The 13,406-nt window shown below is 40.7% G+C and overlaps 1 protein-coding gene across 1 annotated transcript; it reads left to right on the top strand.

Moving 5' to 3' along the window:
* The first annotated feature begins 637 nt into the window (after positions 1 to 637).
* LOC104463127 lies at positions 638 to 2,012 on the top strand. The gene is given in 3 exon segments (XM_010075333.1): positions 638 to 757; positions 1,268 to 1,396; positions 1,398 to 2,012. Coding segments are annotated over 3 exon segments (864 nt in total).
* Positions 2,013 to 13,406: the final 11,394 nt, after the last annotated feature.

Raw genomic sequence — 13,406 nt, 5'->3', positions numbered from 1 at the left:
TGAAACGCGTGCAAGCTTATCAGAGATCTACCTGATTAACACCTTGTTTTAATATAGTCATATGAAAAAGCAAGAACTGGATATAAGCAAAAAAAAAAAAATACAAAACAGCAAAACAATTTGTGATGTTTGGTATAAGTAAAGTCTTTTTTCAGGAGAGAGGTTGAGAGAAACATTTCCTCAGCTGCAAGAGCTAGAAAGGAAAGATTCTGACATTTTGGAAGTGTTTTGACTAATCTGAGATAGACTTCTTCATTTACAAGAGACAAAGACAAGCAAGTAACATTAGACTTACTAGTCCATCTCTAGTGAATTGTTTTTTCACCACCCCCAGATTTAATTAATCTATTTTTAAAATAATGACAAAGCCTGGCGTTAAAAAGTTCTTTTAATCTCCTGACATTTTTCCTTACACGTGTACCATAACTCAAGATGATGAATCAAAAGGCCAAAGACTAGATACATCTCACTACTCTTACCTTATTCAGCTGATCAAACCAGATAATTTTAATTATTTAATAAATGGCATTATTTTGAGAATCTTTTCTTCAATCCGTCAGTCTTTGGTTTCTTTCTGTAACCAATATGATTTCCTACAGCAAAAAGCAGGTGGCTTCTCCTTTACACTTGTTGCATCATGAATTCAACTTTCATTAATGTTATTATCACAAAAGACTGTTCATACCTGGTTCATACCTATGATTGGACCAAGTTCCTAGGTCTTGAAAACGAGCAGATATATGAGCAGAGACATAATGTGAGTTTATCTTATTTGCACTGATTTCTGTTATAAAATATTAGACTTCTTCATTTTTCAAAACCCCTCAAGTTCAGTGTTGAGCTATAGACATAATTAAAGACAGAGGTCACTCAATGCTGAACTATAGACACAGAGATCACTGAAAAAAACTACAAGTTCTGTACTTTCTGTAAGGTCAGATGTAATGATCATGGCCTGTGAACCTACAGAAGGCTATCAGACTATCTTTGTTGTTCTATTTTATTTTTTATCAAACGATGACCCTTCCAAAAGGACATTGTGTAACACTCATTAACACTTTTGTAAAAGTAATCTACAAGACCCAGTAAGACAGTTTTGTTTCAAGGTTTTGAAAATCTCCTACTTGTAGTTTCATGTAGGATTACTAGCAAATTCTGATTAAGTATTTAAACCCCATACTTCAACACCATTATTCCCAGGATCTACAGTCACACAGAATGTATTTTACATGCTTCTAATGAAGATTACTGCCCCCTTGCCCTCCAGGACTGTCTCCCAAGGGACTCTTCCAACCAGTGTCCTAAACAGCCTAAAGTAGAGTCACCTGCTACAATAGTTGTAGGTAGAGCTTATTCCACCACAGTCAGAACAGCTGGACAGGTCCCTGAAGTGGTAAAAAAATCCTGTCTTGAAGCTAAACATGAACATGGATGAAAGCTTCACAGGATTGACCGAAATGTTTCAAACTCCAGAAAATAAGAGTGGAAAAATGTTGCCATTGGCCACAGTTGAGAAGACTGATTTTACAACAACACGTGCTGTAGCAGAAATTTCTGACTTGCACACTCCTGAAGAATCTGGAGAGATGATGGTGTCACCTTTGAATAGTTCAGATGCTCCAGAACAGAAACAAGATAGTCCAGGCATTTGCCACTTTCTGAGAGAGGAGTCTGTGAAGTCTATGTTTGATGCAATATCCACAAAAACTCCTGAAAAAATAAAGGCTATGCTGGAAGAAAATATTAGTGTGGCTAGTTTTTCAATAATTCCAGAAAAACAAGCATTTCTGGTGAAATCAGGAACTAGAAGGAGGACTCCAAAGCAGAAGTTGGAGCCAGTGGAGGTTGTGTCAGGCAACAAGCAGTTTTTAAGGACCACAAAGCAAAAGACCCCAAAGCAAAGGTCAGAGCCAGATGAGGTCCTATCAGGCATCAAGCAACTCAGGAGAACCCTGCAGCAGAAGCCAGAGCCAGTTGAGGTCCTGTCAGGCATTAAAGAATCAATCACTTGATTTTTGAAGATGTATTTAGCTTCACTATAATTCCAGGCAGAAGCATCTTCAAAAAATCATTTCCCCTAAAAGTAAGGATCTCCCCCAAAATAGCAAACATCTCTACTAAAAACAAACAAACAAAAACAAAAACAAACCCAAAACCCACACCACACAAAACACCAACCCACAAATCCAAAAAGCTTTAATAAGCATTCCCCAAAAAGCAGCAAACACCTTAAACCAGCAAACACCTCTAGCACGCGTGATGCCTTCCTGGTATTGTGCAGGAAGCAGAGGTGCTTTATCCATGATTCTTGAGGGCCTGAATTCAGGACATTTTTCTACAGTGATTAGTACCATGTCCAGCACACTCCTGAATCACCAACGGTACAAACGCCAGCACATAATTGCATTTCTGGTTAGTCAGAGTGCGCAGCCCCCATTTGATGCTACTTTCTATTGAATTTATGCCCACTGACAAAGCTTCTGACATGGCATTAAGCCTTCCCACTACAATATTAATCTATAAACATTTCTTTAAACTAAATTTCAATCTTCATAGTGCGTTCTCTCTGATCAGAGCTTTGTGTCATGCAGTCACAGCATTCTTGATCCTCCATCACTGACTGAAAAGCCAGGTTTATCGTATCATCAAACCACAGCTCAGCCTGCTACTAAGCCTTCCCACCATACAGTCGTCTGAAGTCTGGCTGCTGAAGAAAATACGGCTTGAGTTCCAATTTTTACCTCTTTGATCCCTGTTTTGTCCAGAAATCAATTTTCAGCACTAAAATGCTCCCATCTCATAGACGTGAGCTGCTTAAATAAGGCAGCAGATAAATGTGTAACAGTTTTGAGACTTTGTTGTATTTTTTTCCCCTGCAACAAGGCACATACAATTTAAAAATAAGGACTGGAAGGAATATCAATTGTTTTGTTTCAGGACTTGCTTATACATTTGAATTTCCCAGAGCTCTGATGGATTACAGCAGGTGCCAAGAGGAGGTTGAATAGTTTTATTCCTATAATCCACACTCATTCTTTTGTCCAATTTGTGCTGGAACTGCTCCCCTGGTACATTATCTGGTCTCTACACTAATATTGCAAAGAAAGAATTTCTCCAGTCTAAACTTCTATTTATTACAACTTTTTTTTCTTTCATTTTTCTTAGGGGAGCAGGTATACACAGCTACAATGTCAAAATTTTAATTTGCTGAATTGGCAAGATTTCTGACCCCACCAGGCATCACACCTGTGCAGCCTCCCAGTTCTGAATGCTCTTGTCCCTTTGGACCAAAATTTTTCCTTCCCTGAGGATAGACAGCACTCTGCAAATCCCAGGAGGCACTGCCCAGGCTCCATTCCAATCAATTCCTGTACAACTGCATCTGTTGCACATATAAATTATTTACTCACAGTCTTTTTCTACACTGATTAAGCTATTCCAGTGGCAACCATGACTTTCTTTAGTGCCCAAGCCAATGCAATCAAATCAGAGATACTGGAAACCAGAGAAGTCTCCATTTTTCATCAGAAAAACCAGCAGGTAGAACTAATTAATTACTAGAAATGCATTTTCTCTCTATCTACCTGCTAAATTCTCTTTTACAGCTTCAATGCCCATTCGCAACTCTTCCAAGACCGGTGACCTTTCCATTCTCCTGACCCATTAGCTGCCCTTCATTCACCAGGCACACTTCGCTGGTCACCACAGTACTCCTCCAAGACTGTGGCTGAAAGTTTGATAAATGGCTTGAGGTGCAAAACCATTTCACTGTGCAAGGGATGAATAATAAGACTGCACAGGTGAGGAAATTAAAACACACTAGGTGCCTTTGAAGCTCACTTCCAAGAGGACATCAAAGAGTTTACAGAATTCCCTTACTTCCTGGAGAAGCTATTGAACACCAGCCTAAACTTTTCTACACCTATACACGACACTAAGTTATCAGCTAGTAGCTATTCTGCATACCTCTTCATGGGGATGCCTTAAGCTCATACAGAAGCATTAATGGTGGGAACTAGTCTGTGACACAAACCCCCCTCATTTTCAGCACACAGATGAGCTCTCTGCAGCTATGTGGCAATTTGGTTATGTTTTAAGTCAGCTAGAAGTGGATATTTGAAGTTTTGAAAGTCATACTGACAAGTTAACAAACCATGGAACACCGCCTGCTGGATTTTTCTCTACCAGAGAAGGACACCAAAAAAAGGAGAATAACACTATGAATAAAACCATGCTCCAGTGGCTATCAGAGATCAGAAACACAGATGTCTGGGAAAATCCCTTCTCTTTTGCAGGTGTTTTGGGGTCAGAGTCCTCTGAGCTCTTCCTTTGTTCCCAGATGAGAGCAGCATCCCAGAGCTTCCCCCGCAGAGAAAGGGAACAAGTTTGTTCTATTGTTGCCAAGTGAAAACAGAGAAGGGTGTGCTGAAAGTTGTTATTTAAAGCCTTTCTCATCAGTTTATTTTACTGGGACCGGAGCTGTACAACCTAGGGTATGGCGCCAGAGCTACATTGAAACTGAACCTTTAAAAGACTCACATTGGCAACTAGGCACCTGTATAGACAAAGGAAGCTTGCAGTCATTTAATTTAAAATTGTACATAAATGCCATGGAGATTAGAGCAATATGTTGCCACTTGCATATGTACTTTAAATATTTTTTGAAACAAGGATCTACAGGGCAGAAAAAAAAAATATATCGTGCACCAAAGCCAGCTCAAAAACTGTCAGCGATTAGTTTACTTCAATAGTCATTATGCTTTTTCTGTGACAATAAAACCCTGTGAATATTATGGCTCCGAGCAGATTGTAGTGCATCTCATCTGTAAATTCCCCAAAGTGTCAGGACGAATCTCTGTGTATGGTATTGCAATTATAATGAGGAACGTTCTGAATGCATAAGTCTACCTCCAACCATCTGGAATGCCTCCTTTATTAAATTTGTTTTCAGTGTTTATACAGCCTCCTGGTAATTAATTTAAGAGATAAATTAGATTTGTCTCATGTTCAGAGGCCTGTCATTCTTCCATTTAATGACAACTTGAAAAATCAAAGACAAAGCAATACATAACTATATCCAGTACAGTAACACAGAAAAATGCAAGGCTGTTACCTAAAAAAAAAAAAAAAAAAGAAATAGAGCAAAAAAACCCCCAAACAGCAACAACAAAAAGCCCACAAAAAACAATTTACATTTTTGATGAGTGTATTTGGAATAGGGAAAGGAGAGGATACAGATACCTACACTCCTCATTAGTAAGGAGTTCCAAATCAGATCTGAGCACAAAGCAAGGTCACCCAGAGAACAGCAAGGCTGCCACACCGTCATACTTCATGACATATGGCATGTAGATGTACAGGATCCAGCAGCCTGAAGGAGACAGGAACCAGCTAATCCCATTTCCAGAAGCATGAGGAGATCACAGAGGTGCACAAGCTTGAAATCCATCTAACTCATTAATACCTGTGGGTTTGATGTTGTAATTATCAGTACCCCAAATAAAGCACGGAGACGTATTGCATAGGGCTGATGACCACTCCAAAGGTCTATAGGAGCGTGGTTTGAACTGTTTATAAACCAGAAAGAGGAGGGCAGGGGGCATGTTGCTGTTTGATTTTTATTTTTTTTAATTGAAGCTTGAATTGCATTTAGTCAGAGAAAGGGTGATGCACATAATTACACCACAGCATGGATGTGCCATCATGGGCTATTTTTTTCTTATAAACCCAGTCAGTGATTTGAAGCATCGATAGACTTCATAATTTTTTTCCAACTAATGTGAGCACAGATGCTAGTTTTATTTGTATAAGCAGCGCTTTACATCACTCTTTTCCAGGGACTAAATGAAGTGCACTAAACTCATTAGGCTCCGCAATAGAATTGACCAATCTGCCTATAAACAAGACTGATCATTCAAACTACACCCCAGCTTCAACTAGCAAACCTTGCCTGAACCAGTGTCAAAACTGATATTTCTTATTTGGATAGTTGGCACTCTCATGGAGGATGTTATTCCTCTTAAGAGATTTTTTTCAAACCTCCAGAGAGCTGTTCACCAATAACGGTCCAATCTTTAACTAAAATTACTTGTGGACAATTAATTATCAGTCAGTTGCCATAAAACCTAAGATCACCTGGACTAGATCCAGGAAATAATTAGTTGTCTTCACGCAAGTACATCACCATGCACTTTCTACAGAATTTAGGTCATGTATTCTGCCATTAAATTTTAATTTCCTTCTAATGAAAACAAACTTACCAATTACAGCAAATATCCCAAAACCAGTCCCTTGTTAGATTGCTTTTATAGTGATACAGCTTGATAAAAACAGAAGTTCATACTTCTATCCTTAGTGTTATTACTGGGCAGCAGAATTGCTGCGTGCCTGAAGCAGACACAAGGCATGACACCAAGACACAGACATATTCAGAAACAGCCCTTAGGAAATAAAATTTTGTTTCACTATAACCAAATAAATCTGCAGCCCATCAAATGATAAAACTGCCATCTTTATATTCATATAAAAAAGTGGAAAAAAAATTAAAGCTTATCACTGTTTTCATACATTCTGTAACTTTTCAAAACTTTGTTTCAGGCCAAATTCAGCTAATGTCCTGTTTAGTTCTGGAGGTTTTCTTCGTGCTTTACTGGGGTTAACTGCTGAAAGTCTACAAGCTTATCCAGCCATGCACTGGAAAAACAGCTACCCACATCTCACACAGCATTTGCAGAGATATTTCCAGTCTTTGTCAAATGGAAGCTATTTCCAATGGGATTTGGGACTAGCCCGAGCATCCATGGGTGGTCCAAGGCACTGATGCCTGGACACCCAGCTGGCTGGCCAAGCGAAGGTTCTTCCACTGCACAAACAGCCCCAAAGCCAGCTCCTGTGGCCATCTACCTGAACACAGACCACGCTGGGCTGTACCATCACAGTTGTTCATCAGAGCGTTTGTGGGCACTCATACAAGTCTACTGCAATGCGGAGAGCCAGCACAGACCAGCCAAGCCCTGTGTTACACACTGTTAGTCCCAGGGGACATCCCCCAGTTTTATCATGAAGTAGAATATTCACAGCTGACTTCACTCAGCTCTAAAAAAAAATATCTTCTAGATTTCAACAAGGCTCAGCCAACATCAAACACTGTTACAAACACCATGCCAGGGCTTTATATTCCTCTGCAAAGCATGACTCCATCGCCCAGCTCCCCGCCCTGCTTCTCCAGGGAGGAAGTCAAAAGGCTGGTGGAGCAGCTGTGGCACAGATGTGCCAGCAGCGACTCTGCAGAAGCCAGACCTCTCCATCCCACATTCACAGCAGGGTTACAGCTGGTTGCTGCTGTGTGAGGGAGCAGTGGGGCTGGCCCTTCCCCGCACCAGCATTCGATCATCCCCATCCGTCGTCACCCTTCAGTCCCAGAACAACCTCTTTTTCCCTTCCTCTCTTTGCTCTCCTGCATCTCACAGGCCAGCCACCCTGTTCCTTTATATGGCATCAATGCTTGCCCCAAAAATTACAAAAAGCAACCCCATAGCTGCCGATTTCCCAGGCCATATGCATCCTATGATCACTCCTTGCTGTCACAGAACATCTTTACCTCTTTACTGTCACTGAAACCAAAGTCAGCTTCTACCAGCCTCACCATCACTGCTGTTTCCACGACAGATCTCATCCCTCTATGAAACACACTGCAGTGGTACTCATAGATAGAACGGATGTCACTATTAATACAAAGGTTCATGCAAGGACATTTTGTCTTCCCATTTCAGCACATTACTTTTGTATTTTTGTAGTAAAAATAACCTTAAATTGCCCAGAAAAGGGATAAGGAAGTGATTTTTAGATACTTTCCAAGGAAATACCAATATATACACACACACACACACAAAAAAAAAAAATAAAAAAAAAAAAGAAAAAGAAAAAGAAAAAGGAAAAGAGAGTATAAAGCTCCCTAGAAGAATCTCAGAGCATTGATTTAGCAATATGGGAATAACAACTTGGACTCTAACTTCTTTTTTTTTCTTCTGCTATCCTTATTTTGGTGCCTACACACTACCAAAGAGTACCCCTTCCCTTGCAGCTTCTCAAAAAGGTTTATGAAATGTCTCTGTGTTATTTGCTGTCTATGCTGCTAAAAATTCCCATCGTCCTCACCTGCTCCTCTTCAATTCCTTCTCGTTATATTACCACCTTTGTAACCCAATAAAGTTTCTTAGAATTTAACTGCTATATTTATGAACCTGAAGATGCCAGCAGGTTTTAACAGAGAGAGTTTTAAGGGAGATTTCACCTCCTTGTGATCAGCCAATGGCAGATAAGTTGTACTGAAGTATTTGACTTTGTAGAGATACAATCACACAACAGTCCAGTCACAGACACTTACAGCATTGTAATTACACAGCAGTAACACTGCACCAGGAACTTACAAGAAGTTTTCATTCCAGAAATCTCAACATTTTTTTTTTGCTTTGTGTTGGGGGGATTTTTTGTTTTGGGGTGGGGTTTTTTTAAAAAAAAACTAAATAAAGACAAGCAGAGATAAAAATAATTCTTCAGATGAAAGTGTAACAGAAATAAAAAATGGTTTCAAAGTGTCATAAGTACTATTCCAGTTGTACCAAAGCAAGTAGCTTTGGCTTGCAGTGCTCTCCGGTGTAACTGTGCTGTTGGTGTACATTAAAACCCCTGCTACAGAACCCAGAATTCTTCCTTCCCAGCCACTGACATACAACCGCCAGAGCCACCCCACTTCCACCGTAAGCGGGAATATAACACTGAGCGACAGACAATGCACACCCCATTTACACTATATTAGACTAATTTAATCAGCATTAGCGATCCTGTTCCTTCCCCATCCTTTTTTCATCCTTCGTTAAGTTAACTCATTGTGGCAAACACCAGAGCTCATCCATTCTCCTTTGCATCTTCCCCAGCCTGTTGTCTCAGCTGCCCTCTGTATCTCTATCGCAGCATCCTGGGAGCTACAACATCCTTCAGCTCCCTTTGATCTCTATTGCAGGCACAGCCACAGCTGAACAACAGGCACTCACGAGCCTTTGCAACAGCACCGGGCTGCAGAGATCGATGTTGATCCAACTGCTCTTTGTACGTGAATGTCTAGAGCACAACGTCCGCACCTCTTAACCAGCCACATCTAGCTGTGCCCAGCAGAAAACACAGAGAAAACAGCTAATCGAAAGCTTGAACAAAAGGAAACCTGATTGCAAGCCAGGTGTGTTAGGTCCCTCTTGTCTCCCCCTGCCACCACATATTCTAAAGTTACTTTATGCACTATGTGCGCACAGCATCTGCATTTGCTCTTTGCTCATTGATGCCAAGTGCTATGGAAAGCTGCACGGGGCTGACCAATACACTTTAAACCATAAACACACGGAACCAGGAAGCCCAGCCTAGGCATGAACAGCTCATTAAAGGACTGGTGTTTGCTAGACCCAAGAAAGGGCCTAGAATGAGGTTTTGCTCATCAGCCACGTGGCAGATACACTTTACGATCTGGTAGGAATGAGCTGCTCTGTAAGGGAAGAGCTGGGTTCTAGCTGGTTACCTGACACAGCAGGAGTGACGGTTCAGCCCCATTCATCCATGAGACAGCAGCATCTTGCCCTCCACTTATCTGTGTCTCGCTTTCCCTTTACGCGAGCTATAATTGGATAAGAGACAGTAATTATGTTCTCTGGAGTGTTGTGAAGTGTAATGGATGTTTGCAAAGCACTAGCAGAGCTGGAGATGAAAGGTCTCATCATAAGGAAAAGGGCTGGTGAGCAGGACGCAGGAGGAGGTTCGCTGAACAACATCCCTGGTGGGTAATGGGCCCCCAGGGAGTCTATTAGAGAGCCTCACAATTAGAGAAATTCATCACCCTTCCATCTCACGCCACTTATTTATTTTAACGCAATGTGTAAGGAAGACCAAGGAAAGGACAGCGAACAAGGAACAATTCTGATAAATGTTTCACTTTCAAGCTCTGTCAACCCTGGGAAGTGGGTAATATTTCTCATAGGCTGCATTACTCACCAAACATCCAATATTTTAACTGCCAACCAATAACTCAGGTGGAAAGGCAGGGCAGCTGGCAACCAGCAAGCGTGTCTGTACTTTTAACAGAAACCAGACCAAGTGGAACCCCTCAGCCCATCGCAGGAACCCACCCAGGGCCACCTGTGCCCTCCTCCATGGCATAGGGGGAGAGCTGTGGGCCCCCAGAGACCTCACACCGAGCTGGGGACCCAGATCCATGCTCTCAGGACAGCACAGTGTAGATAACTGAACAAACAGCAATAAAGGGCTAAGAGGGCTGGTGGCTTTGTAAGAAACATGTAAGCACTGCATCAGCCCTCCCTTGCAATTGCCCTTACAGAACGACTCCCCCCATAACTCCCACCTTAGCTGTAATGCCAGGCAGCTAAAAGCTTATGGTACCATACCAGTTAGGGGGCTGAACTGGGAACCAGTCACTCTGCCTGGTTTATTACCCTGGCCACAAATACAGAATTAGTTTTTCACCTTGATTTTTCTTTATTTATTACTTCACAAAACCTTCACAAAGGGAAGCTAGTAAGGAGCCCCATTTTCTAAAACAGCTCAGTTCACAGGGTGAGAAAAAGGCAAAGAGATGATGGATAAAATGACAGAGCAAAATCCACCAAGGATTAAACCCCACAAACACTTCAACTGCAGACCCATCCCCATCCACCCTTGCCCTCAACAAAGAGCCCAGCAGCAGCCTAATGTTTCTTACTATAGAGCTGTTCCCTCTTTCCTGAGACAGCAGCAAATTTAGCAGTAAAATATTTACATACAATTTGTTTTGCAAAGTCCAAAGCCAAACTACATCTGCACAGCCTGGTCCCTGTGTACTCGAGCCACCAAACTGCACACAGCCTTTCCCAGAGGCTGGCCAGCAGCAGCCAGACAAAGGCAGAGACCACCCCAACAGGGAACATGGGCACACACACATCAGCAAGGCAGCAGATGCCATGATAACTTCCAAATAACGCTTCAGAAATTATTTTACTTCTGTAAAATTGAAAATATTAACAATTAAGAACACTAACCTCTTTCAAACAGAACAACTCAGACCTTCCTGCTCCTTCCAGGCAACCAGATGTCTCTCTGCTTTCCTAAAAGTTTTAAATCAGCTGCTGGGAATCAGAGCTAATTGCTGATTTCCAGCTTTCACCTTGCCAGCAAGGCTGGCACACCAGCTACACACCAGAGTGCTGAGTTTGAAAGGGGAATGTCTTCTGTCCCAGAGACTATAGGGGTTTTGTATTCCTGCGATTTGGCTTTTGTTTTCTGGGCTAAAAGGTCTTCTTATGTCAGATGACTTGTCCCTTATATTTACTGATTCCATGACTTTAGATTAGTTTTATTAGATTTACTATAGGATTTGTGCGCCCTCTCAGAAATACTGGCTTTTAGGCTGGGAAAGAAACTACTGGACTCTGATGCCACAAACTGAAGAGTGACTGCACTGCACCGAGGCACCAGTGCCAATAACTTAATGAAATTCTAATGCTGTTCTCTACTTTTACCAATAAATAGCAGCAACTGTTAAGTATTCACAAAGTTGTTGCTAACACAAGTCACTGCCTTCTAAAGCACCCATTTCCTAAAAAAAGAAGAGAAAGAACAGCATCAGCACTGGAAAAGCAGTTTCCAAAGAACTAATGTATTTGGCGTGGCACACACACTGCTCCATTAATTTGGTTTTGACATCCACACAAACAAGTCTGTTAAAAAATGAAGCAGGCATAAAATGGCCTGGTGCTTTCTTGAATAAAAACTTCTAACAAAGGTGGTATTTAGGTTTCAGTTTCTTTTGTCGTGCTGTCAGCTGTTAGCCTTTCCAAGCATCAGTCACTAGGAACTGAAATCATTAGAAACAATTTCCCTGAGAGCCTACAGCACGCTTACCGTGATGTAAGTGAGGGCAGAGTCTGTCCTGAAGCAAACGACATTTGGCTGAAATTGTTCAGAGTTACAAGGTTCATTATAACTTTTTAAGCACTTTTTCTACAGTTACCAAAAAAAAAAAAAAAAAAAAAAAAAAAAAAAAAAAATTTAGTCTTGAATTTTTAAGAAGGTAAAAAAAAAAGCTGAAGTCTTACAATAGGCTTTGCCTTTTTATTTCACAGAGCTAAAGTGGGTCCCATTTTCCACATCTTGGGACAGAAAACGATTTTTTAAACCAAACTTTTCACTGAAATAGCTTTATAATTTTTGCCCTGTTTAGAAATAACTGTTAGCAAGTTTGCTCAACAACAGAAGAAAAAAATTAAAATTACTTTATATGAGATATCATGGGAAAATATTTTTTTCTGTACAAAAGTCATTAGAATAATATGTTAAAAAAAACCCCAACCAAACAAAAAAAATCCACCAGCCTTGCCATCCAGAAAGTTTGTAAGAACTTTTTACGCATTTGGGTTTGAAAGCTGTACTTACAAGATTATTCCTGTAGCCCTGTAACATTGTGACCTATTCACATACATGTGAGTAAAGAACCAGGGTGCTTTTTCTAGAATTCATCTTTAAATAATGACTTCTTTTCTGGTTATTGAAAAAAAAATTCTGATCACTCATGTGCACACTTTTGATTTCAATTATTTGATGATACATGCCACGGTGCCTGGCAAAATCCAAGTCAGTTGATATTAAAGGCAAGTTTCCCAACCTGTTTTAGATTTGCCATTCAGACTATTTTGCTTCCATTATTGGATAAAGTATCAAAGAATGCAAGGTTTAAAGGTTTCTGAGAATCTGCAATAACAATTGTGTGCAGCGCTGAGGTGAATACCTAAAGGCAAACCAAATAAACGTAGCAGAAAAACATTCCTAAAAATGTTTCTATCCCATATTGCATTTGAACGAATAGAAGATGCTGTGGAAAGCACAGCTTGCTTTGTACTTGCATACTGATGGTTATATCAAAAGGAATTTTTTGCTGAATAGATTGTATTTAGTCTATTTGAACCAAGCAGTTACATTTATGTTAGATGTTTTTACGTGGTTACTTTATAAGACCTATAACTCACTTCAGCTTTCACCTTGACTGTATAAATCAGCAGTTATCTTCATTAAGTGGAAAAGATTCTGACTTGAGACAAACAGGGTAAAATTTCTGTCAGCTGAACCATCTAAAACGTAACCTTAAAAGCTACACATTATTCAGCCTGTCATTTCTGTTTACTTCAGCGGGGAAAGTTTTTTGCTCTTTAATCCCATTAGCCCTGCCGCAATAGCAGGCTGGAGTCTGCACCATCTGGAACCAGTCAGAGCTAAATGAGCAGCTCCACTGGTGATGCTCCAACCCATTGGCTGTGCTGGTGTACAGTCTGAGCAACACTGATCTTTAATTACTCACACAGAAAACAGGGAGG

This window comes from Pterocles gutturalis, unplaced genomic scaffold, assembly GCF_000699245.1.
Source record: "Pterocles gutturalis isolate BGI_N339 unplaced genomic scaffold, ASM69924v1 scaffold17032, whole genome shotgun sequence".
Lineage (NCBI taxonomy): Eukaryota > Metazoa > Chordata > Aves > Pterocliformes > Pteroclidae > Pterocles > Pterocles gutturalis.
Note: the sequence above shows the minus strand (reverse complement) of the source record. Positions and strands in the feature narration are given on the sequence as shown.